The sequence below is a fragment of the Suricata suricatta genome, chromosome 11 (assembly GCF_006229205.1).
Source record: "Suricata suricatta isolate VVHF042 chromosome 11, meerkat_22Aug2017_6uvM2_HiC, whole genome shotgun sequence".
NCBI classification, from domain to species: domain Eukaryota; kingdom Metazoa; phylum Chordata; class Mammalia; order Carnivora; family Herpestidae; genus Suricata; species Suricata suricatta.
Window position 1 is genome coordinate 104957658 of NC_043710.1, and position 27984 is coordinate 104985641.

The 27984-nt window shown below is 44.7% G+C and overlaps 2 protein-coding genes across 2 annotated transcripts; both read left to right on the plus strand.

Moving 5' to 3' along the window:
* Positions 1-170: 170 nt before the first annotated feature.
* RBM7 (RNA binding motif protein 7) lies at positions 171-8120 on the plus strand. The gene is made up of 5 exons (XM_029914961.1): positions 171-350; positions 1181-1343; positions 1945-2032; positions 4934-5024; positions 6647-8120. The coding sequence occupies exons 1-5, from the start codon at positions 255-257 to the stop codon at positions 7004-7006; spliced, it is 798 nt and encodes a 265-aa protein (XP_029770821.1). The 5' UTR covers positions 171-254; the 3' UTR covers positions 7007-8120.
* A 19224-nt stretch (positions 8121-27344) lies between these two features.
* On the plus strand, positions 27345-27800 carry LOC115306752 (developmental pluripotency-associated protein 3-like). The gene has a single exon (XM_029957298.1). It carries the CDS (start codon positions 27345-27347, stop codon positions 27798-27800), a length of 456 nt encoding a protein of 151 aa, XP_029813158.1.
* The last annotated feature ends 184 nt before the right edge of the window (positions 27801-27984 follow it).

Genomic DNA, 27984 nt, shown 5'->3' on the forward strand with positions numbered 1-27984 from the left:
GGCAGCTCCGACCGGTCCAGCCGGCCCCGCCCACGACCCCCGCCCGCATGCGCAGCCACGCCCCACACCGCCCACGAGCCGGGGCCCGCCCTCCTCCGCCCTCTCCTCGTGAGCATGCGCGGCCCGCCCGCCGCGAGCGAGCGGAGTGACGTAGTCGTCCGTGACGTCCGCGCGGCGAGGACGTGGGTTCCGCGAGTGCGCAGTGAGTGCGGCGGCGACGACCCTCGGCCTCTGCGGGAGGGGGCGACGTAGCGATGGGGGCGGCGGCGGCGGAAGCGGATCGCACGCTCTTTGTGGGCAACCTTGAGACGAAGGTGACCGAGGAGCTCCTGTTCGAGCTTTTCCACCAGGTGAGCGGCCGAGCGCGGCCCTGCCGTTAGTTTCCCGGCCGCCGTGCGGCCCGGCCCGGCGCCGTGCTCGCCTTCCTCTCGGAAGCTGGCGGTGGGTCCCGGACGGCTGGGCCGCTCGGGGCGGGTGGGCGCTCTCGGGGGGGGCGAGGGGGGTCGCCCTATGGGAGGGCCCCGGTCAGTTCACGCCGAGGTGACAGCCCCGGGCGGTGAAGGGTACGGATGGGACTTCGAGGAGCAGTGCTTTTTCCTAGTCCTTCCTTCCCCGTAGGCACTGGTAGAGTTTATTTCAATTGTTTGGTGATTGTTTTCCACGTAAGTTTTTCTTTTTTAAATTGCAGCACTAAAATACTTAAGAGAGACTCCTCAATACTATGTAGAGAAGCAGACTTGTGTTTCTGTGTTAAAATCCTCCTTAAAATGCGTTAAATTCAAGAGTATCCTGTGCTTTCCAATTCTGTTCTCTAACAACTGGTAACGTTTGGTTAATCGGTAAAAAAAAAAAAAAAAAAAAAAAAAAAAGTGGGTTTTTAGTCTGAGAAAACCACTTTCTGTAGCTCTCGATAAACCGTTACCGCGGAGTGAGAAAGTGATGGCTGTTGGTCGCCGTGTTAAAAAGTCACAAAGGACTCTGAAATGTAAACTGAGGGACTGCTTGTGGTTCCCTATGGGTTTCACTCCCCAAATGAATCACTCAGGTGTTGGGTCCCAGCTTCAGGATCTCTCACCGAGGTGGAAAGGCTTGTGTGTCCATTTCTTTAGACTTCCTGGTGACTTTGTTGTTGTTGTTTTTAAACTTTGTAAAATTCGAGTCTTTCTCTTTTGGTCTGTAGGCCGGGCCAGTAATAAAAGTGAAAATCCCAAAAGATAAGGATGGTAAACCAAAGCAGTTCGCATTTGTGAATTTCAAACATGAAGTGTCTGTTCCTTATGCGATGAACCTACTTAACGGAATCAAACTTTTTGGGAGGCCCATCAAAATTCAGTTTAGATCAGGTAACTATTCAGTGTTACTGTTTGGGGAGAGGGGCTTTTTGTTTCTTCTTTGTTTTTAATTTTATTCCATTGTAAAGCACCTCTCTTTGGATGAAAGTACGTTAAGCTTTGTGGATAGTAAACTTTATATATCCCTGAAAATTGGTAATATTGACGACAAGGATTTTGAAAACTATGTTAACACTGAGTTTGGGTTAAGTGAGGAGAAGGTAAACTTTGTTGTTAGAATGACGTGGGTCCTTGTTCTGAAAGGAGGAAGGATTGTTTTCTGAAACTGCTTTTCCTGGCTGCCTTGTAATTTACGCGTACACATTTAGATTCTGGGTCCTGACGATGAAACTTGTGTATCCAGTCCCAAAAATTCAGCGTGGGAACCAATATTATGGCCAGATTGGGTGTTTATACGTTGGGAGGCCTTGTTCGGAACCCTTTGTTTTGGATATGTGTGGTGTTAAACACTTAGAATTTTCTGGAGTTGAAAAGCGGTCTACCGTAATTTGAGGTTTTCTTTCTAGTCTCTGTCTACATGATTTCGGATAGGGGAGACATAATTTCAACCTACGTTTTCTATCAATGATTTCTCTTAATTTTTTCATGTTAGGAAGTAGCCACGCCTCACAGGACGCCAGTTTGTCATATCCCCAACATCACATCGGAAACTCAAGCCCGACCTCCACATCTCCTAGCAGGTAATGTTTTCACCTGTTGTTAAAATCATTTACCAGAAGTTTTCTTAGGTAGCGATCCCAAAATGCACAAGGAGCAGTTTGTTTCCTCCCTTACGCTCCTGCTTCTTTATTCTTCTGCCATGTTGTTTGTCTTTCGGCTTGTAACGAGCCGTCTTATTTCAAGGGGATTATAGACAGACACAGATAGCACCCCGAAAACGGATGCGTGTGTTAACTTAATTACGTTCATTTGGAAAGACTTACACCCACATGGTTTTGTACATACCTGAGACAAAATTTCCCAGAGCATTACTTGCCTCACTGCTTTCAGGATACTCTATTTTCTCGTCTACTTCCTTTAACAATTTAAATCAGTTTGACCACTAATTGGTTGTTAACTTGCAGTTTAAAAGCACCTATCTGTAAGCGGACTAGTGGACTCAGAGTTTGTAGAATTGGATTCTAGGTCTGCCTCTACGGATTGCATAATCTTGAGGTGGGCTGTTTCTCTGGTCCTGTCCGTCCATGGGGAAGGAGAAGACTCTCTTCTAGGTACTGAGGGTTGGAAAAGTTCCCATGTTTGCATTCAGTAAGTTTGTTTGCTTTGGGGAAGCTGATCTTTCACCGGGGACACTTGTCTCCTGGTTCATCCACAGAGGTTTTAGATCGATCGTAATGGGCTTCGTTTAGGGAAGAGTTAACAAGTGTGTGGCTGGCTCTTCGGGGCCTTTGCACTTGGCCTTGTTCCCCACGCAGTCTGCCGAGGTAGGGGGCTGTCGGCTCTCTTACAGGTGAGGAAAGTGAGGGCTGGAGGGTAACTTGCTCGGGGCCTGAAGCCCAGGCACCGGGACGAGCCCCTGGGACAGGCTGCCCGGTGGCGCGTACAGGTCTGCCCGAGGACACGTGTGTATTTGATGAGTTTTCTAGAGGAAGGGTAGAACAGGCGTGAAGAAAAGAGCCAGCAAGGAGGGATGATCTAAACGAAGGAGGCGCTGACAGGGGCCGGCGTGCCCAGGTCCCAGGGAATGAGCGGCGGAGGCAGTAGACGGTGGGGGTGAAGGGGAAGAGGCGAGATGACCTGGGGTCTTGCTTCTCGGCCGTAGTTAGTTAGGACCCGGGAACTCTGTCCTCAAAACAGTGGGAAGATGCGCACGTGTTTTCAGAGCGGGTTTGTATTTTAGTGATTTGTTTGGTGGCTGGGGGAGGGCGGCTTGGAGGGGACAGGGCTGAAAACAGACCAGCGAGGACACTGTTGCAAGATAGAGGGATGACGCTGGGTCTGGGTTAGGTGGTGCCACGAGCTGGGCGAGCGGAAGGCGGGGTCGCGCAGAGGAGGGGTGTGGAAGGGGCGCCTCACGTCCCTTCTTGTCCACTGGAGCTGTGTTTAAATACTTCTCAGCGCATTCGGAGCTTGGAGCTTCTCAGACCTCTTTTGTAAAAGCTTCGCACGTACTTCAGGTTGGAGGGAAAATGGGTTTTCAGCTCTCCGAGAATTCTCTTTGAGAAAAAATAGACAAGTAAATAAGTTGTTTTTAATTTAAGGCAACAGTGTGCATCTTGTTTATACTCCTCTTCTAAGGAAAATCATACTTTTTATTCCTTTGGCATCTAGGTATGTAACTGATTTAAGGAAATCCAAAATGGGGAGCCCCTGGGTAGCTCAGTCCGTTGAGAGTTTTGACTCTCTTGGCTCAGGTTCTGATCCCAGGGTCGGGAGCTCGAGCCCTGCATCAGGCTTCACACGAAGTGTGGAGACCACTCGGGGTTCGCGCTCTCCCCCTGCCCCTCCCTGCGCACACTCGTGCCTGTGCTCCGTGCTTCTGTCTCTCTCTCTCTCTCAAAAACAAAAAAAAGAAAACTCAAAGTGAAAAGATCCGAACTATGAGACAAATGAATTCGTGATTTGATTCTAAATACTTTAAAATAAAATAAATATAAAATACTTGCTAAGTGAGTTTTCTGTAGACAAGCTCCCTTTTTAGGAGGTGGGGAATAAGATACAAATCCTTGAAATTAATATCCGATTTATGTTACAGAACTCTCTATTCCTTGTTCTCCCAGTTTTCCCTGTCTCAGTAAATGTGTATGTAATTACTCAAGCCCAAAATCTGGATTTTTATCCTTAATTTTTCTTTTTCCCTCATCTTTCATATCTAATCAACCAAATCCTTTTTTTTTTATAAGTTTGTACTTTTTTTTAATGTTTTATTTATTTTTGATACAGAGAGAGACAGAGCATGAGAGGGGGAGGGGCAGAGAGAGGAGGAGACACAGAACCGGAAGCAGGCTCCAGGCTCTGAGCTGGCTGCAAGCACAGAGCCCGACGCGGGGCTCGAACCCACGAACGTGAGATCTGACCTGAGCCGAGGTCGGAGGCTTAACCGACAGCCCCCCGGGCGCCCCCAAATCCTTTTCATTTCAGTTTTCAGCCTAAGCCTTTGTGCCCGTCCCGGGATTGACCGGGTTTCTTTACTCTAAGGGGTCAGGCCTCGCGGGCCAGCGTAACAGCCCATAGAAAATACAGACACAGGAGCCTGTCAAGACCGCTGGGGCGGCCCCGGGCCGCAGAGCTGGCCCCCCCCCCCCCCCCCCCGCTCGGTCTTCCTGCGGCGGAATGTTTTGCCTCCAGGTGATCTTGTTACGCGGTTTTCACTTCAGATGTCTCCTTTCTAGAAAGGCCATCCCTGACCAGCGAGCTAAATCAGAACTCCTGTCCTTTACCCTACTTGGTTTCTAGCTGACTCTTCATAATATCACATGTAACAAGGTGAAACTGTTTTACTGTCCGAATCCTTCGCCTTATCTAGGAGAGCAGACGCCTTGTCTGGTTCATTCCTACCTTTGGGACCTGTGTCTTGCTCATGATTAGTGTGTAGTAAATATTTGTTAAGTGAATGGTTATATGTTGTGTTTCTTTCCCAGGTATGACAGGACTGTGGATAACATGAATCCGTCAGCACAGATAATTCAGAGGTCTTTCTCGACTCCAGAAAATTTTCAGAGACAAGCAGTGGTAGGTTGATTTATCAGCTTGAGTTGCTAAAAACAAGCAAACAACAAACAAAAACTACCAAAACACTTAGATTGAAAAGTTCAAATAATTCTTAAGTAATGTCCTAAGTTTTAGTTAGACTAGCATGATCATTGTGGATTGATCATTCGTATTCGTGTTCACGGGCTGCGGTACCCCCTGAAAAGATGGAAGGTCGGTAGGAGAGCTGTGTTTCACATTTGGATTTTTCTTCAGCCGTTGTTGGGGGCGTTGTGTTTCAAAGACCGGAAATTTGTTCTCTGATGTTCTTGCCACCGATGCTGAGGGGCTTATCCTGATGCTCTCTTAGATGCTTAATAACAGTCATTGAGTATGTGGAGCCTTCTAGACCCGCTTTCTCCTGCTTTCCGTGTTTTCTGTACCATGAGGTTATGAGACTAGGCTTAAAATCCTTGGGATGTTTTCCTGTTCCATCTTTGTGTCCAGGCCTTCATTTTCTCATTTTGTCGTCAAGTCCTTCATTTTTTCTTTTTCTTGAATTCATTTCTTCTTTTTTTTCCTTTGCCCAAATCACAGTCTTGGCTTATGACCCCTTGACCTTTTGCAGGTCTGCAAAATAAAAACACAAGAGTGAAGTGAGGTACAACGGAGGCCAGTATAAAGGGGTGTCAGCTTCCGTGTACATCTCACATACTTTCCTCAGTGGGCTGTAGGCACTGGCTTGTCAGCCACCTGCAGGCGGAGCTTGGGGACCGCTGGTCTAGTCAGTTCATACTTGTCTCCATTTCCGCCTCACTGGCCATCTTACACACTTGTTTCAAAACTATTGTAACCCTGTTTGGCTTATCTTCCTGGTAATTTGACTTCCCATTGTCTGCAAGATAAAATCAGAATTCTCGATTAGGTACGCCCATCATCTGATGCCAATTAAGCTTTTTAGCCTAATCGCCCATTAATCACCGCTTATGATCTCTGCAGCCTCTCAGTCAGAATTACTCACTGTTCTATGAACACATCCTGTTTCCTTGTTATCCTTGTGCAGTTGCCTTTCCTTGACCTTCTTCCCCTGAACATCGTCCCTCATCCTGTTACTAAACGCTCAGCCCCGGCGCCGCCTTCCTGAGGCCGATCCTGATGGCAGTGCGCTCCAGGCTCCGTGTGCTGCTCAGCCAGCGCCTTACGTCACCCTCACTTGTTTGTCTTCCCTGCTCAGTCTTGTTCTTGAGAGCAAGGAGTGGGAGGGGTGGTCGCAGTCGGGGCGGGGGGGGGGGGCACCTGCGTGGCTCAGTGGGGGAAGCTTCCAGCTTCAGCTCAGGTCATGATCCCGCATTTTGTGAGTGGAAGCCCTTCGTCGGGCCTTCCGCTGTCAGCACAGAGCCTGCCTTGTCTCCCTTTTCCTCTTTCAAAAATAAACATAAAAAAAAAAAGCAGTAGTTTCCTACAGGTGTCTTGTAGGGACACTGTGGGGTGCGCCAAGCCAGTGTGTTTTTCTCCTGCGACTTGTTTAACCTAAGATCAACCTGGGCAAGAGTAAATTTTCTTTTCCATCATTATCTGTTTGGTTCACTGAGACTAAATATATGTTGGCTTTCATATCTAAAAATAGTTGTAGTTACCATTTCCTTCTTTTCTTCTTCTCGTAGATGAACAGCATCTTGAGACAGATGTCATATGGCGGGAAGTTTGGCTCTCCGCATCTGGACCCGTCAGGATTTTCCCCAGCGGCGCAGTCACATAATCCTACTTTTAGCCAGTCAGGCCCCCAGTGGCGCCAGGAGACGCCATCGTCACAACGTAAGGTCAGACAGAATTCTCATCCCTACGCCCTGGACAGACACTATGGCCGCGAGCAGCGCTACGCTGACCATGGGTCCGACCATCACTACCGGGGAAGCAGAGAGGACTACTTCCATGAAGAACGGAATCCTGACGGCTGGAGCCACGACTACGAGAGCAGAAGAGACAGCAGTAGAGACGGAAAATGGCGTTCGTCCCGACACTAACAAGCGCTGAGAGGACAGTGTTTTTACAGGGTCATTCTAGGCCCTTTTAGCTAAACTGATCCAGAAGAGTTTTTGTTAACTGTACAGAGCAGCTTTACAAGTTGCCATATTTCTTTATAAAAGTTCTTAAACCTCTAGCAGCCGTCTAATACAGAAGTGAGAATTGTGGTTCTGGTTTTACTACATTAATAACCTTTCACCTCAGGGTTTTATGAAGAGAAAAGGGTTTTATGCAAAAGAAAGTGCCACAATTTCTAATCATTTTAGACAATTAAGGAAGGAGGGTATTAGATGGGTTGGTTGTATTATAAAGCAGATATGTTAATTATCTGTTATCTTTTTGTATTGCAAGAAGTTTGTCGTCAGTGAATCAGATTTTGGTGTATATAATAGAAAACATTCAAGTTCGGATAGTCTGAAACGACTATCAGTATTTTGTTAATAAAAAAATCATTTCAGTGACTCATTTTACTAACGTTTTACTTCAGAAGCTTATTGGTAATGGCTGGGGATAAGTCATATTTGACTTCTTAGAGAATTTTTAGTGTAAGTTCTATGACATGCTCGTTTGAGTTTTACTCTGAACATAAAATTGTAAATCTACACATGCTCTCTAACATTTTAAAATTTGCTCATTAAATCATGTTTGATGTATAACTGAAGTTACTCAGGAAGTTAAATATCTCTAAATGTATTTTTTTACATTAAAAAATACAGTGTTAATATAAATCCCCCTTTTCAAGAAGAACAAAAATGTAAAAGCATAGATAAAATGGTAAAATGTTTTACTGAAAGTATACTTTTTTGCAAAAAAGGTTCATGAACCCTTTAAGTGCTGCCTGGGTGACCCAGACGTCAAGTCCTACGTTTTCAAGGTGCCAGGACAGGTGCACAAGGATCGCGTTAGCGTGGAGATTGCGCAGCTTGCTTTTGTTGTTTGAACGTTTAAAAGAATTTAGTCTTAAACTTTTTCTGATTTAAAAAATTTTAAATCTTGTTTAACAAAACTTGTGTATCAAGTTACTGTTTCCCATTCATTGTAGAACTTGTTTATAAAAAATCATTCCTTGAAAATTTTTGATCCTTTTTAATATTAAACACAGCATTTACATAATGTTGTTTTTTAATATATTGAAAACCTAAAAAAAGAGTGTGTCTTATTTTTTTGACATTGCTAACTTTAGAGACAGTGTGTACAAAATTAGCAACAGACTTTTGCTCAGCGATTGCCTGGCGTGAAGAATGTCTGTTCCTAGAGCGTCCTGAAATACTCCTTTTGTACGTACGGAGCTTAGTATTTTAGAGCCAGACGTCCAGTGACCTGGATTACGGTGCTTGCGCGTTACAGACTGCTCTCCCTCCCTGGTCTCCCGGCGTTCATGTCCGCCCGGTCATCACGGTCTGTAAACGCCGCCTTTGGAGAGTGGAGCCATTGCTCAGACAGAGAGCACGAAGACTGACAGGTGTCTGTCTGCGCAAATGACGCGGTTTGGTGGTGGCAGGTTTCCGGGGAGCTTGTCCTCCGGCATCTTGCCTACGTGAGTATTTCACAGCTTGTATAGGGATTCACGAAGACTCGGGCTCTATCGCGAGTCCTCTGTGGACCCGATCCTCTGGTCTGACTCCTAGGTGCTCCTGGTTCAGGGTAATCTTCCAGTGATGGTAATGACTTGGGGCACGCCCCTTCCTAGGTGGTAGTGGATCTCTTTCACTTCAATCCCATCCAGTTGAAAGTAACCAAACTAATAAATGTGCTGTGTAAAGGGACAGAACAAGCTGTCCCCAACAAATTGGACAGAGTTGGTGAGATCATTCACCCAGGTTTGAGAGCTACAGTAGAAAGGAAGAGGTGTTTTTGTGGGAATTCAGTTTCTCCCCAAGGATGTTGGCATGAAATATCACTCTGTTCTGTAATGAAGTGTTTGGTAAATATTCTGTACTATCTGACCGTGTGTAGCCTTCTCTTAGAGACTGACAACATCATAAAGCTGCTGACAAGTACTGTAGTAAAGAAGTCTTCATACTTAACCGAGTATTCCAAGTATTTGACCCTTATTTTACCGTTTTATACATAACACATACTACTATACTAAGACCTCCAAAGAGTCTGACTCCCCCTTCCCCATCCAATCAGCCAACATCTTTGATACCACTCTAGTTTTGTTGAGCAGGCCTGTATTCCTCACACCTGCTGTGTGTCGTGCTAGAAGGAGCAACCAACCTACAGGATTATTCCAACCTACACGTAAACCTTCCCAATGTACGATTCCAATAGTACCTGTATTTGTCTTAGCTTTATACTGTGTTTTAATTTCCTTTTTATTTGTATCTCTCTAGAGAGCTCCGTGAAGGCAGAGAACATCTTACCGGTGAATTCCCAGTACCCAGTGCCCGGTGTGAAATTACTTGGTAAATTTTTGATGAATGAACAAAGGAATGGTTGTCAGATGATTGAATTAAAAAAGGAGACTTAACCATCGTAGGATTTTTTCTTTGAGTAGGTTTCCTAACCTTGAACTATCATTGTATCCTGTTGTAAAAACTTTATTACAGTGTATGGTGCCTTGAATACTCTAGAATTCTTATTTTTCAGAGATGTTAAGGCTTTGATCGGTACTAATGAGGTTTTCTTTAAAAATTTGTTTTATTATGTTGGTTTGGTTTTGGAATTCTGGTTCTGCTGGTTTTAGTGGAATGAATTGGCAGTCTTAACTGGTTCTATGTCCTGGAAAGAAAATTGAAAACTATGGGAATTACCTGCTTAAGACTTGTTGAACTCCTTTGTAACATGAATTTCTTCGAAGGAACTGATTTTTTTCCTCCCATTTTTCCTTATGGTTATCGCTCTATCCATGTTTCCCACTTTCTCAGGAATCAGTCTGATAATTTATACCTTCCTAAAAAAAAAAACACATTTTCTCTGTCTTTCCAAATTAATCGGTAGACAGTTGTACATGGGATTTCTTATAACTTTTGTTAAACTCTATCTGCAGTTATAGTTCCGTTTTAGTTCCTGATAGGTTTGACCTTCCCTCCCACATCTTGCTTAGACCTGCTGTGCCGTTAGACATTTTGCATTTATTTGTGTAAAAGCAGCACACTGCATTGTTTTTGTTTTTTGAAACATTCTCTTTAAGAGATTTAAGTACAAATCAGATATTCCAGTAGTTACTATTTCTGGAGCTCTTTGGTCCTCCGTGTAGATCATCTGGTGTCTACGTTTTGGGGATGTTTCTAGAAGTGCAGGCTTGCTGGTGATGAATTCGTTTAGCTTTTGTGTCTGCAAAGGTATATTTTACCTTTGTTTGGAATATCTTTTTGCTGGGTATAGAATTCTAACTTGACACCATTTTTCCCCCTTTTGATACCTTAAAAATGTGGCTCCACCGTCCCCCCCGCCTGCATTATTTCCTGTAAGGAAGCTGTTGTCTAGCACATAATGTGTTGTTTTTGTCTAGCTGGTTTTGAGCAGTTGGATTATAATGTGCCTCAATACGGTTTTCTTCATGTTCCTTTTGGTTGGAGTATTTTGAGATTCATGGCTCTGCGGGTTTATAATTTTCATCAAAATTGGAAAATTGTGGTCGTTACTCAAAAAACAATTTGTCCTCGCTTTCCTCTTGGAAACTTCAACGACACTTAATACGAGCCTGTTTGATGTTATCCCAAAGCTCACTGATGTGCTGTAATTTTTGTTTTTGTTTTTGTTTTTTAATAGTTTATTTTCAAATTGGTTTCCATGTAACACCCAGTGCTTCTGCCCCACAAGTGCCCCCCACCATGACCATGACCCCCTCCCCCTCCCTCCCCCTCCCCCTTCAGTCCATGGTTCTTTTCAGTATTCAATAGTCTTTCATGGTTTGTGTCCCTCTCTCTCCCCAACTCTTTCCCCCCTTCCCATCCCCCACGGTCCTCCGTTAGGTCTCTCCTATTAGACCTATGAGTGCAAACATATGGTATCTGTCCTTCTCTGCCTGACTTATTTCACTTAGCATGACACCCTCGAGGTCCATCCACTTTCCTACAAATGGCCAGATTTCATTCTTTCTCATTGCCATGCAGTACTCCATTGTGTATATACCACATCTTCTTGATCCACTCATCAGGTGATGGACATTTAGGCTCTTTCCATGATTTGGCTATTGTAGAAAGTGCCGCTATGAACTTTGGGGTACATGTGCCCCTATGCGTCAGTGTGCTGTAGTTTTTAAATTATTTTTTCTCTGTGTGTCCATTTTGGATAGTTGTATTACTTGGTCTACAAGACTACTTTTTCTTTTTTTTTTTCTGCAGTGTTTAGTTAGTAATTAATATAATTTCATCTTAGATATTGTAGTTTTTCTCTGTAGGAGTTTGATTGGCATCACTTTTCTTCTGATTGGTACTTTTTTTTTCTTTTGTTCTTCAGCTTCATTGAGGTACAACTGACCACATTGTGACCTATTGAAAGCACATACACAGCATGACTTGATACACATTGTACAAGAGTCCCCCAGTGAGTTAGTTAACACATGATTTTTGGATCTTTTTTTTCCTTCACTATCTTTACTTTAAAATTTCAACAAATGGAACAAAGTTACAGAATTTTTAATGTCCTTGCCTGTAATTCTAATATTTTTGTCAGTTCTCCGTTGGTTTCTGTTGGTTCGCTCCCCTTATTGGGTGTATTTTCTCGCTGCTTTGCATGCCCTGCAGCTTTGACTGGACGCTGGGCAGTATGGATTTCACGTCACTGGATACTTGATAGTTTGTATTTCTGTAAGTATTTTTGAGCTTTCTTCTGGGCCACCCGTAAGTTACTTGTAGACCATTGACGCCAGGACATGATTTAAGATTTGTTAGGCAGGGTTTCAGAACTGTTTCAGATTAACTCACCCCGTTCCTGAAGCCAAACTCTTGAATACTCTAACAGAGGCCCGTGAATCGGGAAATGTTTCAGTCTGTCCAGCGGGAACAGATACTATCCCTGGTCCCGTGTGAGTGCGGAGTGTTCCCGCCGGTTCTCTGGGACACTTCTCCTCCCGGCCGGAGATAATGTCTTCACCCCTGTGTGCTGATCACAACTCTCGTGAATACTGGAGGACACCTGCTGACGGCCTAGAGTTCTCTCCTGAGCAGCTCAACCCCCTGCGGTCCTGAGTACGGCCCTCCTCCGGCTCCGTCTCCGGGGAGTCTCCCCGAGTTTCCAGGCTCTGCCGGCCCCGCCCTCCACCACCCTGCCTGGAAACTCCCTCCTGGCAGCAAGTGGACACCCTCGGAAGGCTCACCTCACTTGTCTCCTGCTTCTCGGGACCACTGACGTCCGTTGTTGTGTTTTCCGTGTATGGCTCAGGCAGGAGGGTGAGTCCAGTCCGGTCACCCCGTCTTCCCTGCAGGCCGGAATGAGCTCCTGGGACTTGGCAGGTGGTGCACTCACCGTTCTTCATGTTAAACCATCTGTATTCTTACGTTTGATTTTTCTAACTTGAGTTATTTAGGTCCTTTTTAAAAAATTTCTAATTGAGTTTTTTTCCCTTCTACAGTGACTTTTAATTGTATAGCCTGTGGAGAGAGAATGTGGCCAATGTGATAAAATAAAAACCAGCAAAATGAAAGAAAACCTGTAGAGATACAAACCAGATCACTCACTGGATCCTCTCAGGCTTTTTTTTAGGTTTCCTGGCAATGAGCCAACAGGGTTGACCCATGGCCGGGGACACCTGTCCGAAGGCTGGGGGGGGGGGGCTTGGAAGCGCACCCCCTCCTCCGCCGGCCCTTCTGCCTGTGAGCTCCCTCCATCCCCGTGTGACCCCGCAGGTGCTGCCTAAAGGTTTCTTGTCCCAGTGTTTATAATGGTTCCATGCATGTGTGAGAAACACTTACTCTGTCTGTTTCAAAACTCTGCCTTGATAAAATTATCTCTTACCTGACAAGCTGCATAAATAAAAAATGCCAGAACAAGGAGTTCTTTAAAAACACTAAAATGCATGTGTATCAATTTAATACACATAAGTATGCCTTCACTTGCCCATCTTTTGATGTTGAGCCAAAGCCTTTTCCTGCTATCCGGGTGCTCTAGTTGGAGTTAGTGGCTGTTCTTGCATAAATCACTACCAGACGGCATAGTCTCTAATTTCCATTTTGAGTTTCCTCATGGTGGAAAGCAGACACACAGAAACTTGTGAAGACTCAAGTTTTGTACCCTTCCTTCTCACAGCTGTCCTGCTCACACTTAATCTTAGCAAGTTCTTACAAGGATTGATCCTTACCGAGTCTTTACAAAGTATTCAACTAGTTCTGTAGAAGTTGTTATTTTCCACATTCATATTCATATTTAAATAATTTTTTTCTGTTTTTTATTTATTTTTGAGAGACAGAGAGAGACAGCACGAGCAGGGGAGGGTCAGAGAGAGGGAGACACAGAATCTGAAACAGGCTCCAGGCTCTGAGCTGTCAGCACAGAGCCCAATGCGGGGCTCGAACCCATGAACCTTGAGATCATGACTTGAGCCAAAGCTGGACGCTTAACTGACTGAGCCACCCAGGCGCCCCTCATATCCGTATTTTATATTCATCTGCATTCTTATTCATCGGTGTATATCATACTTAGGTTGAGAACGTACATAATTGAGAACCGGCTTAAGCAGGTTTGGAACAACGTAATAGGGGTCTCTGGCCCGTCCCTCGCCTGCACCCTGTTGAGGACACAGACATTTACTACAGAAAGACTAGAGAACCCCAGCTACTCCAACAATGCCGTTATGTGGAATCAAAGCAGTGAAATGTGCTAATTTGGTAGATAAATTCTGTTAATTATATGTTTCAAATCCTACACATTTTGCTCTTCTTGACCTCTTAGCTCTGAAAGAGGCAACTCTAATTTATGATTTTCCTGAAGTGAGCACACATCCTGAAGCTATTCCAGATACAAAGAGAAGCATCACCTTCCTTCACCGTGGATTGTAACTGTTGCCAATGCTAATACCCTTGGTCCTTTCTCAAACTATTAACTTTGGGTTCTTTTCAGTTGTATATTGCTATTTTGCGCCTTCATTTTTGTTAATATTAGCCTGCCGTATCTTTGACTTAATTTTGAATACCTCTGTGTCCCTTGCTTTTAGGGATGCCTCGCCTGGTAAGGGATGTTTTGATCTACTCCTGCTACACTGTCTTGCATAGATGTGTTTCCAGGACTGATCGTGTTTTCTTTTCCTCACCCTCTTTCTTCTAGGGCAGCATTTAATAATTCTGGATACACACTGGCACCACCTAGGAGCCTTTCAAAAAACAACTTACTGCCTAAACTTTTCCCCAGAACTTCAAGGGAGGAGCATGCTATCAGTATTTTTTAAGAGTCTGGTGTAAAGTCAGGATTGAACACCCTAGCGTGTATGGTGGTTTTTTTTTTTTAATCAGACAGACTGAAACAGTTGTAGCAGTCAAGGTAAAATCTGAGTGATAGAGTGTAAGGGACCCGTGGTCGAGACTGAACCGTAAGCAACGGGGACCACTGGTGGGGATCTGGTGCCCTGCATCTGCTGCGGGGCCTGACGTCCTGGCACGTCAGCCAGATCAGCAGCTGGAAAGAAGACTGAACAAGAACAGGAGCAGGGACAGACCGGAAAGAGCGGGCAAACAAGAAGGGAGCTTGGTCTGTCTCTCGCTACGCTGCCTCGAGGACTTGGACGAGGCCCCAGGGCCGCTGCATCTCTGGCCCGGGACCCGGAGGAGCTGGAGGACATGTGGCAGGACCCGGAGGAGTCCCAGCCTGGGCGCTGCCCCAGGCCAGCGAGGTGAGCCCGGCGACCACTGCGCGAGGTGCCCCCTCCTGTCTTCTGGAACGTACCGACTATGGCTGCTGTTTTCCTTGTGACGTCCTAGCCCAGGCAGAGTTCCCTTGTGGTCCGAACTGCACTGCGACTCTAACCCTCCAGGCTGACCGTCACAGGGGAAGGGCTGGTTCCTCTAGACCCTCCTCCCCGCAGACCCTGGCTGCTGGCTCTGGGACTCCCCGGACCAATCAGCTACGAATTCTGGGGTTCCCACTACTCCCTCACGTCTGATCATTCCCTAGAATGACTCACAGACGTCAGCTAAGGGCTCTATTTATGGATGCGGTTTTATTATAGCAAAAGGATACAAATCAAAATGAGACCAGAGAGGAGACACATAGGGTGAGGTCTGGGAGGGTCTCCATGTCCTCTCTGCCGGGGTCAGGGTGCACCAGCGTCTGGGCAGGAGGCTCCTCCAGGCTTGGTGTCCAGGGTTCTTACTGGGGCTTTGTTGCAGAGGTGTAATTGATTGAACCCTTGGCCATGCAGTTGAACTCCATCTCCAGCCCTCTTGTACCCAGGCGATTGGACTGATACCAACTTGGCCCAAAGCCTTACTCTGCTCACAGGGCTGATCTTTCCAGCACGGCCAGCCCCCACCCTCAGACTCTCCAGGGGCCTGCCCTGAGTATCAGAGCTGCTCCTCTCACCTGGGAAATTCCAAGGACCTGGAGAGCTTCTCTCCCAGGGGCCAGGAAGGGACGCCAGTTGAAATCTTTCCTGTAGAACACCAGCTCTAAACGGAACTAGACAGGGGAGGGGGTTCTGGCTCACAGAGTGGGAGACCCTCACAGCAGGGTGATATGGGACCCCCGGGCCCCCACCAAGGGAACACCTTCCGCACGCCTTCCCACTCCTTGGCACTTCTCTCCCGCCACGAGTGTGCAGACCGCCTTCCGTTCCATCTCTCGGGTTTCAGTTTCAGGTCACCATTCCTGATTAAACACTTTATCTCCTCCCTAAGGCCGTATTTCTCAACTACTTTATGTATCATACTGTGGTAGAGTTTTTTATAACTATAAAGGAACATACTATATATTAAATTAATTGTTTACCTTATACTTCTAAAGAAGAAAGCAACATTACTTGGCAATTTTATTTTTAATTTTTGTTTATTTTTAAAAGTTTTAAATGTTTTTATTTATTTTTGAGAGACAGACAAGCATGAGTGAAGAAGGGGCAGAGAGAGAGAAGGAGACACAGAATCCGAAGCAGGCTCCAGGCTCTGAGCTGTCAGCACAGAGCCCAACTCGGGGCTCGAACTCACAAACCACGAGATCGTGACCCAGGCCAAAGTTGGACACTTAACCAACTGAGCCACCCACCCAGGCACCCCCGATGTGAAAATCTTGAATTGTGAATATTTGAATGACCTTTTTATGCATGTGATAAAGAAACTCCTTTGGCAAATTTACAGAATTATCATTTTTATGTGCCTTACTGTCTTGCTTTATTTCAACATCAATGTCCATCATACTTTCTTTTTTAAAACGAATCATAATTACAATGTTCCGCAAATGCTTTGGTTACTATTTCTTTGCCTAAGACACAAAAAGGTGGCTCAGTTCCTGTTGGTGAAGGTAAAAATGCATAAATCCCATTTGTTCCAGTTTTCTGCTGCTGTTTAAGAAACCACTCCAAAACTCAGTGTTTAAAAAAAGGCAAACATTTGTCCAGGACTCAGCAGGGATGGCTCTTTGCTTAGCGACACTGGGGGGACTCCGTTTGGGGCTGAATGATCCCGTTCAGGGTGGATTACCTATGCAGCTGTCAAGTTGGTGCTGGCTCCTGGCAGAGCTGCGGGCGGGGTGGGGAGCTGGCTGGTTTGCCTCCTCTCCGTACGGGTCTGCGTGGGCATCTGTTCAGGACAGTGACCCCGTTCCCACAGCGAGCGTCGCCAGAGAGCAAAGGTGGAAATACACAGCGCCTTATCATCTAGCCCGAGAAGTCACTTCCGCTGCTTTCTCTTGTCAAAAAAGTCGCAGTGGTCCACCCCAGTTCATGGAGAGGGGACACAGAGCCCCGTGATCAGTGAGAGGAGGTTTTTTTTCTTTTATAGTTTATTGTCAAGTTGGTTCCCATGTAACACCCGGTGCTCATCCCCGCAAGTGCCCCCTCCATGCCCATCACCCCCCTTTCCCTCTCCCCCTCCCCCATCAGCCCTCAGTTTGTTCTCTGTATTCAAGAGTCTTTCATGGTTTGCCCCCTCCCTCTGCCCAACTATTTTCCCCCTCCCATCCCCCATGGTCCTCTGTTAAGTTTCCAATGAAAGGAGTTTTAAGGTCATATTCTAAGAGAAGAATGTGGGATATGAACTATGATTGTGACCGTTTATTAAAAATTAAATCTACCATACTTTTCTACCAGGACTTAGATTTGGTAAACAGCACAACTAAAAACAACTACTGTTCCTAGGTATTTTATGGCTTTTCATGCAATTGTGAATGGGATCAGTTTCTTGATTTCTCTTTCTGTTGCTTCATTTTTGGTGTATAAAAATGCAATGATTTCTGTACACTGATTTTGTACCCTGCGGTTTTGCTGAATTCGTGGACCAGTTCTAGGAGTCCTATGTTGTCACTCATAGGTCTAACAGGAGAAACCTAATAGGAGACCATGGGAAGGGGAAAGTGGGGGGGAAGAGTTGGGGAGAGGGAGGGAGGCAAATCATGAGAAACTTTTGAATGCTGAACACAAACTGAGGGCTGAGGAGGGAGGAGGGAAAGGGGGAGGAGGGTGATGGTCATGGAGGGAGGCACTTGTGAGGAAGAGCACTGGGTGTTATATGGAAACCAACTTGGTAATAAACTATTAATAAAAAAAAGAAAATGGACTAGGTAGTAGTAGCTACTAAATAATTACCAATATTGGTGGATCTATTAAAGGTATAATGGTTAAATAGAAAAGTGTCCTAATATTTTTGGAGATGCATGCTGATGTATTTCAGAGTGAAATGTCTTCACGTTTGTAATGGACTTTAAAATACTTCAGCAAACATAAACACAATAATATTAACAATTTGTAAAAAAGTAAATAAAATAAATAAAAATAAAACTTATTAGAAATGAAAAAAACTAGTGTTGTGTTCTAGCAATTTTATTTTTAATTTTTCCCACTTAAATGTTTACTCCATTTAGATTTTATTTTGGTGTAAATTTTGAAGTCAGGAGCCAAGTTAAGTTTTCCTTCAGAGGGCTGCCTAGGGGCTAGCACACGTTGGAATCCATCTTTCATCACTTAGGAGAAATGGTATTATTACCATATTCTAAATTCCCTTTTGTCTCGTCTCTTTCTGGCCCAACAATCTATAAATGTCTGACTTTTCCTGCCCTGGAGCCAAATGACTGCAGGGCTAGCCTCTTCCATGTCAGCCCATCAGTCTTTTCTGTTTTGTTTTAGTTATGCTGGCTCCTTCTTGCACGCTTATTTTTTCTTTGTGAACTTTTCTTTGTCAACTGAGCTTGTTTAGGTCTAAACCAGCCTGTTGATATTTCCATCAAATTAGTGATTATTAATCTTAAATCACTCTTGTCCTTAATGAAACTGGGTATTTTTGGCTTCTTTGTATCAGCCAACTGTATTTCTTCATGAATGTTCATATTCTTTGACCGTTTTTTTTCTACCAGGGTTTTGATTCTTCTTAGTGAACCGTGAACACTCATTGCATTTGGGAATATCAGAGGTTTGTCTGAAACGTTTCTTGTAAACGTTGTCCCCAAATACAGAAGTCCAATCTTACCTGTGGTTTTTCTTCCTCTGGTTTCAGTTTTCTGCCGTCAACAGTGTTCAGAAGGCGGATTATCCTCTCTGACAGCGCGTCAGGATAGCTAGTGCTAGGTCGCAGAGCCCAGGCCCTTCCCCTCACTTCATCTCCGCACACAGGCACGGTCTCATCTCATGTCATTGCAAGAAGAAAGGTGAGTACAGAAAAAGAAGACATTTTGAGGAAGAGAGAGACTACATGCACATGTAATAAAAGTTACCGTTTATTACAGTATATTGTGATTGCTCTCTCATACTATTAGTTATTGTCGTCAGCCTCTTACTGTACCTAATTTATAAATTAAACTTTATCAGAGATGTTTTGTAACAGAAAAAACATAGCATATTTAGGGTTAGAACTATCTGCCATCCACTGGGGTTCTTGGAATATGTCTCCAGCAGAGAAGTGGGAACTGCTGTGATTTTGCTTCTGATGGTTTGTTTTTTTAAAGTATTGAAATAAATAGTGAATGAGTGTGCGTGTGTGTGTACGCATGTGCACGCATATAAGTGGGCAGAGTGAGTGAAAGCTATCTTCTTTTTCTAAGTTTTTAATGTTTTTATTTATTTTTGAGAGAGAGAGAGACAGCGTGAGCAGGGGAGGGGCAGAGAGAGAGGGAGTCACAGGATCTGAAGACAGGCTCCAGGCTCTGAGCTGTCAGCACAGAGCCCGACGCGGGGCTCAAACCCACGGAACCGTGAGATCATGACCTGAGCTGAAGCCAGACGCTCAACTGACTGAGCCCCCCAGGCGCCCTGAAAGCTGTCTTTTTTTGAGTAGTTTCTTCTGCTATTTTGAGATGTATACATTCTTTGCCTACCCAAAATAGTCATAGCTTATCAGAATTTTTTTAATGACCTTGTTTTTATATTTAATCCATTTCAAATTTATCTTAGTGTATTGGGTGAAGTTCTTACCAAACCATATTTTTTTGCTAGTTTATCCAACACTATTAAACAAACACCTTTGTTTAACTGGTTTTTATTTTCCCTAGAGTTCAAAATATAATCAAGAACACATAATTTTTCAAGTTGGAAGGAAAATCCAATTATGACTTTGACTGTGATTGTGCGAAGCCTCACACTAATAGCAGCAAGAACTGGGATGTGGGCCTAAATGTGAAACGACTCGTTTTGGGAGGACAAGCCCAAAATCGTGGCAGATTTCATGTCCTCTAGTTTCTATTTTAAGAAGATGGACCTCCCTCCAAATTTGGCGATCTATAAATTTTAAATTAAAAATTTTAATTCCTATTCATAAAGGAATAATTCTATTAAGATTTTTTGTGGTGAAATACATAAAATTTGGCACTTTAGTCATTTTAAAGTATACAGTCCAGTAGCATTTCGTACATTCACACGGTGCACCTGTCACTGTGTGTCCAAAACTTGTCCCTCCAAACACGCTTGGTGCCGTTAGGTGGTAACACCCAGTTCTGCCGCCCTGCCCCACCCCTCCCCCAACGATTCAGCCTCTACGAATTGAATTTGCCTTTTCTAGATATTTTATATGGGTGAAATCATGCATTATCTGTCCTTTTCTGTCTGACTGATTCCATTTAGCGTAATTAAAGGAGTAGTTGTAGGAAGCAATTATTGCTCTTATTTTATAAATGAAGAAAGGTTTAGTTTTATTGCTAGGCCAGAGTCATACAGGTATGTCAGAATTTGTTTACTTTTGAGAGAGAGAGAGAGAGAGAGAGAGAGAGTAGTGGAGGGTCAGAGAGAGTGGGAGACACAGAATCTGAAGCAGCTTCAGGCCCTGAACTGTCAGCACAGAGCCTGATGTGGGACTTGAGTTCAGGAGCCTTGAGATCATGACCTGAGCCGAAGTCAGATTCTTAACCAACTGAGCCACCCTGGCACCCCACAGGTGTGTCAGAATCGGAGCATTGGTCTTTTTGACTCCTAAACTCACTCTCAGCTGCCCTGGTACCCCAGCTGTCCCCTCCCTCCCCTCCCAAGATGAGGTGTCGTGTGCTGAAAACAACTGCACAGATGGCACACACACAAAAGGGAAAATAATTGATTAGTTTTTTTGTGTCCATAAATTTTACATCCACAACCTTTTCTTCTCAAAATGGAATTCAAAGGCTACTTTGAGGGCAAGGCAGAAACAGAAGATAGGAAATGGAAGATGTCTTTCTATTTGAATAGTTAGAATTAGCCATCAAAATATTCTCTAAAGTGAAGTATGTATTTCTTACTGCTTTTCATGGGAAGCAAAAGAGATACAAAAATTCCCAAGAATGAACTAGTCCTAAGGGGTTTGTGGAGTTTTCTTTTAAAGCAATGCTTGCTTTCGGGGCACCTGGGGGGCTCAGTCAGTTGAGCATCCGGTTGAGATCAGGTCATGATCTCCCGGTTCGTGGGTTCGAGCCCTGTGTCGGGCTCTGTGCAGACAGCTCAGAGCCTGGAGCTGCTTCGGATTCTGTGTGTCCCTTTCTCTCTGCTCCTCCCCTACTCATGCTCTGTTTCTCTCTGTCTCAATAATAAATAAACATAAAAAAAAGCAATGCTTACTTTAGCTGTAGAAATAATAAGTTTTATAAAATAAAAGGAGAAATGTACAAGTAGATGAAACAAAAATAGGTCATTTAAAGCTTGGATTGTGGCATGAGGTGACTAAAATCCAAAGGGAAATGATGCGCTCTGAAGAGAGTCTAATTTCATGAACACTCTTCTGGGGTTTTAGTTTACTCTTAGTTTATTTGCTGTTAGCAATTTAAAAACTACAGAGAGCCCATTTGGCTTAAGCTGATTAAGCAGTTTTCCCCAAAATCACTTTTCTTCCACATGACATTTTTTTGTTGGTGTTGCAAGATTTCTCCCCTTTCAAAATTACGTTCTGAGTGCTGTTCTGCTCATTTAAAATTTAATGCAAGTATTTGAGGATGGCACTCAATTTCCCATGTAGAAAGAGAATCACTGCTGTCAGCACTTAGGGTTGAAGAATGTCGTCAGGACAACATGATTATTTTAAAAACCAGTGTTCGTTCGAAGGAGAACGAGAAGGTTCCACTCAGCTTCCGGTAGTTCCTCCGGAACCGCGCGCAGACACCGCTTTCCCCGTGACCTTCTTCCTCACCTGCCCCCGCGTCTCTGTCGAGCTTTCTTCTATCCGTGGTCACGTGGTTCTTCTTCTTAACAAACTTGTTCACGCCTGGACTGCGTCTCCTCCGGTCTCTCTGAGACACCAGGAAAGGACCTTTATGACTCGCTTTGTTAACCTGCAGTTCTCTGATTTCTGTCTCAAGCTGCAGCAGAATTTTGTGTTCTTTTTTAAAAGAATTTTTAATGTTTTTATTTACTTTTGAAAGAGAGACAGCATGAGTGGGGGAGGAACAGAGAGAGACAGAGAGAGAGAGAGAGAGAGAGAGAGAGAGAGAGAGAGAGAGAGAGAGAGAGAGAGAGAGAGAGAATCTGAAGCAGGGTCCAGGCTCTAAGATGTCAGCACAGAACCCAACACGGGGCTCGAACTCACAAACTGTGAGATCATGACCTGAGCCGAAGTCAGACACCTAACCGACTGAGCCCCCCCCAGGCGCCCCCAGAATTTTGTGTTCTAATGGCCAAATACAATGACATCTTTCCGACCTCATCCTGAGTTTGGTACCAATGACTTCACACTTCCAAATTTTTTCTTCCTTTATTTTCTGTAGTGCTGCATTTTCTTTTTCTCTCTCATTTTTCTGATAGAGAGAGCAGGGGAAGGGCAGAGAGAGACGGTGTTAGAGGATCTCAAGCAGGATCTGTGCTGACTCAGGGCTCAACACAGGGCTCGATCCCACAAACCAGGAGATCTTGACCTGAGCCAAAGTCCAGCACTTAACTGACTGAGCCATCCAGGCACCCTTGTGATGCTGCCTTTGCTTGATGCTTTCCTGTTCCTCCCATTCTGACCAATGGCGATCTGTCTCTTTCTGATTTCCTTTCTTCATGCACCATTTAAATATAGGCATGCAGGGGTTACAAATTGTGTGGGGTTATCAAAAACAGACGCTCAAAGGTAGTGTCTTAACAAAGTAAGGAGTTTTCTTTCACCGAATAGTCAACATTGCTCCTATCTTTCCGCTTTACCTTTCTCATCACTAGTTCCACTCACGATCACATCACGGTCCAGGACAGATGCTGAGGCTTTCCCCGCTGCACCAAAATCCCAGGTGTCAGAAAGGGTAAAGAACATTTCCCAGTTAATTCCTATCAAGAAACCTTTTGGAAATCCAATAATATCATTGGCTAAAACTTAGTCACATGACCGCAGCCAGCCACAAGGATGGTAAAGTGCCTGCTAAAACTCAGAGATATGCATGAAGAAGTGTATTTGGTTTTTTTTTTAATGTTTATCTTGAGAGAGTTCAAGCAAGCACACATGTATGTGGGGGAGGGGCGGGGAGAGAGGGAGAGAGAGAATCCCGAGCCCTCCATGCAGGGCCTGACACCAGGCTTGACCCCACCACCGTGAGATCATATCCTGAGCTGAAATCAAGAGTCAAATGCTTGACTGACTTCGCCATCCAGGTGCCCCAAGGAAGGAGTGTATTTGATAGTTAACGATTAGTCTCTGCCACAGTCTGTTTTCTCAGATGCTGGCTACATGACCGGAAGTGATCAGTATTTATAAATAGCGGATAGGGTGGGCCTATTAAATAATAACAACGACTTCTGTGTACCATTTACTAAGCACCTGCCACATGCCGGGTGCTGTGGTGCTGTTTTGCCCTGGCATGTCTAACTCTTGCAATAATTCTTCGAATGAAGTAGTGCGCTCAGTGTTTTGAAGATGAGGAAAGGGGGGCGCCTGGGTGGCTCAGTCGGCTAAGCCTCCGACTTCGGCTCAGGTCAGATCTCACGTTCGTGGGTTCAAGCCCCACGTCAGGCTCTGTGCTGACAGCTAGCTCAGAGCCTGGAGCCTGCTTCCGGTTCTGTGTCTCCTCCTCTCTCTGCCCCTCCCCACCTCATGCTCTGTCTCTCTCTGTATCAAAAATAAATAAAACATTTAAAAAAATTTGAAGATGAGGAAAGGGAGTCTCAGAGAGATTAGAGAAAACATGTTTATGGAAATATAGGCAGAAAGTAGCTCAGGTAGGATTTGAATTCAGCCAGTTTGTCTCCAAAGCCTGTTGTCTGTCTCATGATACATGGCCCGCACTGTATACTGATGTCCATATTCTTTTGTCCAGTAACTCATTAGACTGCTATACCCTGATGCCATAATTTCCGGTAGCATTTACATTGGACTACTCAGAACTATAGAGTTGTCTAAGCCTGGTTGCCATGACAATTACGAATCAACTCAAGTTTCTCATCAAGCTAGCTGGAGATCACCAGGTAAATTGGTAGCACAGGGAGGTAGTTAAATCAGAACAAGTTGTGGGTGCCAATGAGGGGCTGACAGGACCCACACGTCACTTGGGGGCCTCGGGTCTGCACAGCCTCATGCCCAAGTACTTGGAGGCGTCCTCACCGAGCCCGCCCCCTGGGACCCTGCCTTCGCTCGGGGGGGAGGCCCTGTTCCACATCTTGAAATTTTACTTCCTGTTTTCATGGAGAAATAAGACAGGCCTCGGGAAAGAGGCCAGGACTGTTAGGCCAGTGGTACTTCCTTCACCGAAGTGTCAGGAGTGAGAAGAAATTTTCCTCCTCCTTCCCGACCCCTGCTCCTACCTTGCCTCACGTTTTTTGTTGTGTTTTTTTGTGCTAGCGGAGAACTCAAGCAGTGTTGTGTGATACCGTTATCATACATGCTTTTTACTGAAAGCGTTCTTCTAGAACACCTGGAGCGCATCTGTTCTCCACAACCTCACACGCTCTTCCGGTAGAGATTAAGCCAGGAGACAAGTCGGTACGTGATAGTTGCTGTGCGGTCAGAATTACCATTCCTCCTTCTAGCTCGGTCAGCTTCTGCACGGCACTGTGCTCTTTGTTTCTGGCAACTTCTTCCTGTAGTTGATTTCTCTCCTAGGATACTCCTTACTCTTCCAAGAAATAGGCTTCTGATAGGCTTGCCTCACCAGTTTGTTCAATGTGTGCCAACATGTTCAAATCCAGCTGAGAACTTTTTTTTAAGTTTATTTATTTTGAGAGAGAGAGAGAGAGAGAGAGAGAGAGCGAGCTCAGAGTGGGGCTCGATCCCATGAACTGTGAGACCAAGACCTGAGCCAAAATCCGGAGTCAGATGCTTAACCGACTGAGGCACCCAGGTGCCCTGAGAATCTTCTTTATGTGAGAGCCAAGTTTACAAATTAGGTTTGCGGAAACTGAAGATCGTAAGGCCGGTCTGAGCCTGTCGCCATAGCGTTTGCACAGCCTGCAACCTTCTTCCCTCCCGTTGCTCCATCTGTCCTCTCTGTGTGGGTGACTTCCAAGTTCACATCCCCATCCCTGCCCTCTTCCTAGCTGCCTTCTGGGTCCTTTGGTGTAGCTGTCCCTCTCAACGTGCGATTCAGCCTTTTAAAAACCGAACTCTTACCTGTTCTTCTTGCATTTGGACTCATCCCTTTCTCCTATATTCCCATAGCCCTTTATAATTCTTTTTTTTATAAGTGTTTTCCCATTTAAAAAAAACTTTTTTAATGTTTTATTTATTTTTGAGAGAGAGAGAGACAGCGTGAGCAGGGGAGGATCAGAGAGAGAGGGAGATACAGAATCTGAAACAGGCTCCAGGCTCTGAGCTAGCTGTCAGCACAGAGCCCGACACGGGGCTCGAACCCACGAACCATGAGATCATGACCTGAGCCAAAGTTGGATGCTCAACCTACTGAGCTGCCCAGGTGCCCCCTTCATAATTCTCTAGAGCATTCGCGCAGCTCTCTTGTACTAGGCTTTGCCTTCTCTGACTTGCTTACAGAAATAAATGAGTACCTATTACATATTAGATATTGTATATGCTTTAATTTAATCATCATACAGCCCATGTTACAGACGGAAAATTAAACCTGTTTCCTTATCTGCAAAAGAAAGAACTCTAAACCCAAAATGAGCCATCTTATTCTTGGAGAGTAAAACTACCTCAATACCTTACATGCCTACAGTGTCTGGTATAATAAATATTACCTGAATAAGTGTATTTTTACTTTGGCATCCGAGCACAGTATTTAATACACACCAAGTATTTGTGTTTTTTGAATTGACTTGAGATAAAGCACAATTCAAATTTCATGAAAGCCTTTATGAAGTGTCCACTTTGTGCAAGGTGCATTTTGAAGATTATGTTTGGCTATTATTTTTACCATTTCCCCCCCTTATTTTACAGTGATAAAGGGTAAAGGCAAGAGAGCGTTCACCCTTCCTCTCTCCTCAGACCACTGGAAGGAAGTAAACAGCAGTTGTCTGTAGTTATCTGAGAGAACCTGGTGTCAGCATCTCTCAAGACAAGGTTCCATAAGGCAGAGAAAAGGAAGAGATATTATCATCAGCCATTAAGTATTCATGACTGCTGCCTGTGTGAAAGTATTTAAAAACTGAAGGACAGGTTACAGGTGTGAAATGGTGTCATTACTCTGGTGACACTTTGGTGACCACTAACTCGTACTACTACCATCGGCGCGATGCGAGTCCTATCGAAGTACAAAAATCAACGTATTTTGGAAATTAAAGTCTAGTTTAATAGGACGGTACCAGAGCATGTGAGATAAAGTCCGCTAGACCATGACTTTACTGTTAGCTTTAGGGACTTGCTGCCCCAGTTAATAGGAGGAACCGGGGGCCTCTCCTAAGAAGGAGTGATAGGGAAGGACATTTTAAAAGACGGGGTTTGGGATGACTCTCAAGAGGACCCAGGATGAGTGCAGATCACCTCTGGATTGATTATCACAGGAATCTTTGCTTGTAAAGTGAGAGAACAAAGCAGGCCAAGGCAAGTCCTGGTAACAAAGCCCAATTAAAAAAAATATATTAAAAACAATGTCAGTGTTCACAATAACCAAAGGATGGAGGCATCCAAGGGGTCATCAATTCATGACTGGGTAAACAAGATGGGGTGTGTGTGTGTGTGTGTGTGTGTGTGTGTGTGTGATGAAATATTATTCAGCCTCAAAAAGGAAGAAAATTCTGGTGCATGCTGTAACATGGATGGAATTTGAGGACATTGTGCTAAGTGAAATAAGCCAAACACAAAAGGACAAGTATTGTAGGATTCTACTTCTATGAAGTACTTAGAGAAGTCATGTTCAGAGAGGCAGAAAGTGGAATGGTGGCTGCTGAGGGCCAGGGGAGGGGGTGGGGGGTTGGAAAGAGGGCGTTAGTGTTTAATGGATACGTAGTTTCAGTCTGGGAAGATGAGGAAGTTCTGGCCCTGGAGGGCAGGGATGGCTGCGCGGTGATGTGGTCGCATTTAGTGCCACTGAACCGCACACTTAAAAGTGGTTAAACTGAAATTTTATGTTTGGCCTATTTTATTACAATTAAGAAAATAAAAGTTAAATAAAAAAAACATGTAAAAAAGTGATCTCTCAATGAGGGGAGTGTTTGCGAGGTCTTGGCCGTGTTCTGTTGGAAACACTGTCACTGATTCTATTGGAAACATCATGGCCTGACTACCAGCAGTGTTGAGAAGCTGGCTCAGAGCCCTCTTCATTTGGAAACTAAAGTCAAGATGAGTTTGTTCTTTCTCTAGCCAGGGTTTGTCGAAGTCTCGGTTTTTCTCGCTCCTTCTGGGCTATCTTGGTTTTTACGGCTACTTTGCAGCTAGTTGAGTTTTGAGCATCTCCTTCCCCTGGAACCCAAAGATCTAGAAGGAGCGTCTGTCTGTGACTAGGCTTCGGATGGACTCACCAACGAAGCTTTACCCATCCTGTGGCCCGGAACCTTCTCAGATGGCCAGTGAAGAAAATTCCCAGGGAGCCTCAGCTGCCTCTCGAACTAACTCTGAAGTATTAGTGAAGAACCTTCGTGAGTTGACTCTCAACCCTGCCGTCAAACTCCCTTCCCCTCTATCAGAATATCCATCCCAAGAGGAGAGGGAGAAGAAACCACAGGGACTTGTGGACCGAATACTCAGCAACAGGAGGAGGACTGGAGTCAGGACGGTGTTAAGTGCATGGAAAGAAAGGATGGAAAGGCTCCTGTGGTTGGTTATAAACCATCGATACGTCCAACAGCCTTCCAAGGATGAAGCAAGAGTGGAAAGGTTTAGATGTAGATGTCACTACTGCCTGTATCATAAAGATCCTTCTGAAGATGCCAGCATGGAGATTGGTTATGACATGGAGTCGTTATGAACAGAAACCTTATTCTACTGTGTTTTTCTTGCTAGTAATTTTAGCATCAGCATGCAAGCAGCTTGGGAGAGCAGTTCTGTCAAGACAAACAGTATAATATTTTGATAATCTAAGATATTAGTTCTATATTTTCTACCTTGATAGCCATAATTTGTGAGGAATCCTGGAGTTTGCATTTGAATGA

Bases quoted from the DNA above. Each gene is read 5' to 3' on its own strand.
- RBM7 (XM_029914961.1), top strand. From the start codon at position 255: ATGGGGGCGGCGGCGGCGGAAGCGGATCGCACGCTCTTTGTGGGCAAC. The intron at 1,344-1,944 runs GTAACTATTCAG...TTTTCATGTTAG, and splicing joins CAAAATTCAGTTTAGATCAG to GAAGTAGCCACGCCTCACAG. The intron at 2,033-4,933 runs GTAATGTTTTCA...TTTCTTTCCCAG, and splicing joins ACCTCCACATCTCCTAGCAG to GTATGACAGGACTGTGGATA.
- LOC115306752 (XM_029957298.1), top strand. From the start codon at position 27,345: ATGGACTCACCAACGAAGCTTTACCCATCCTGTGGCCCGGAACCTTCT.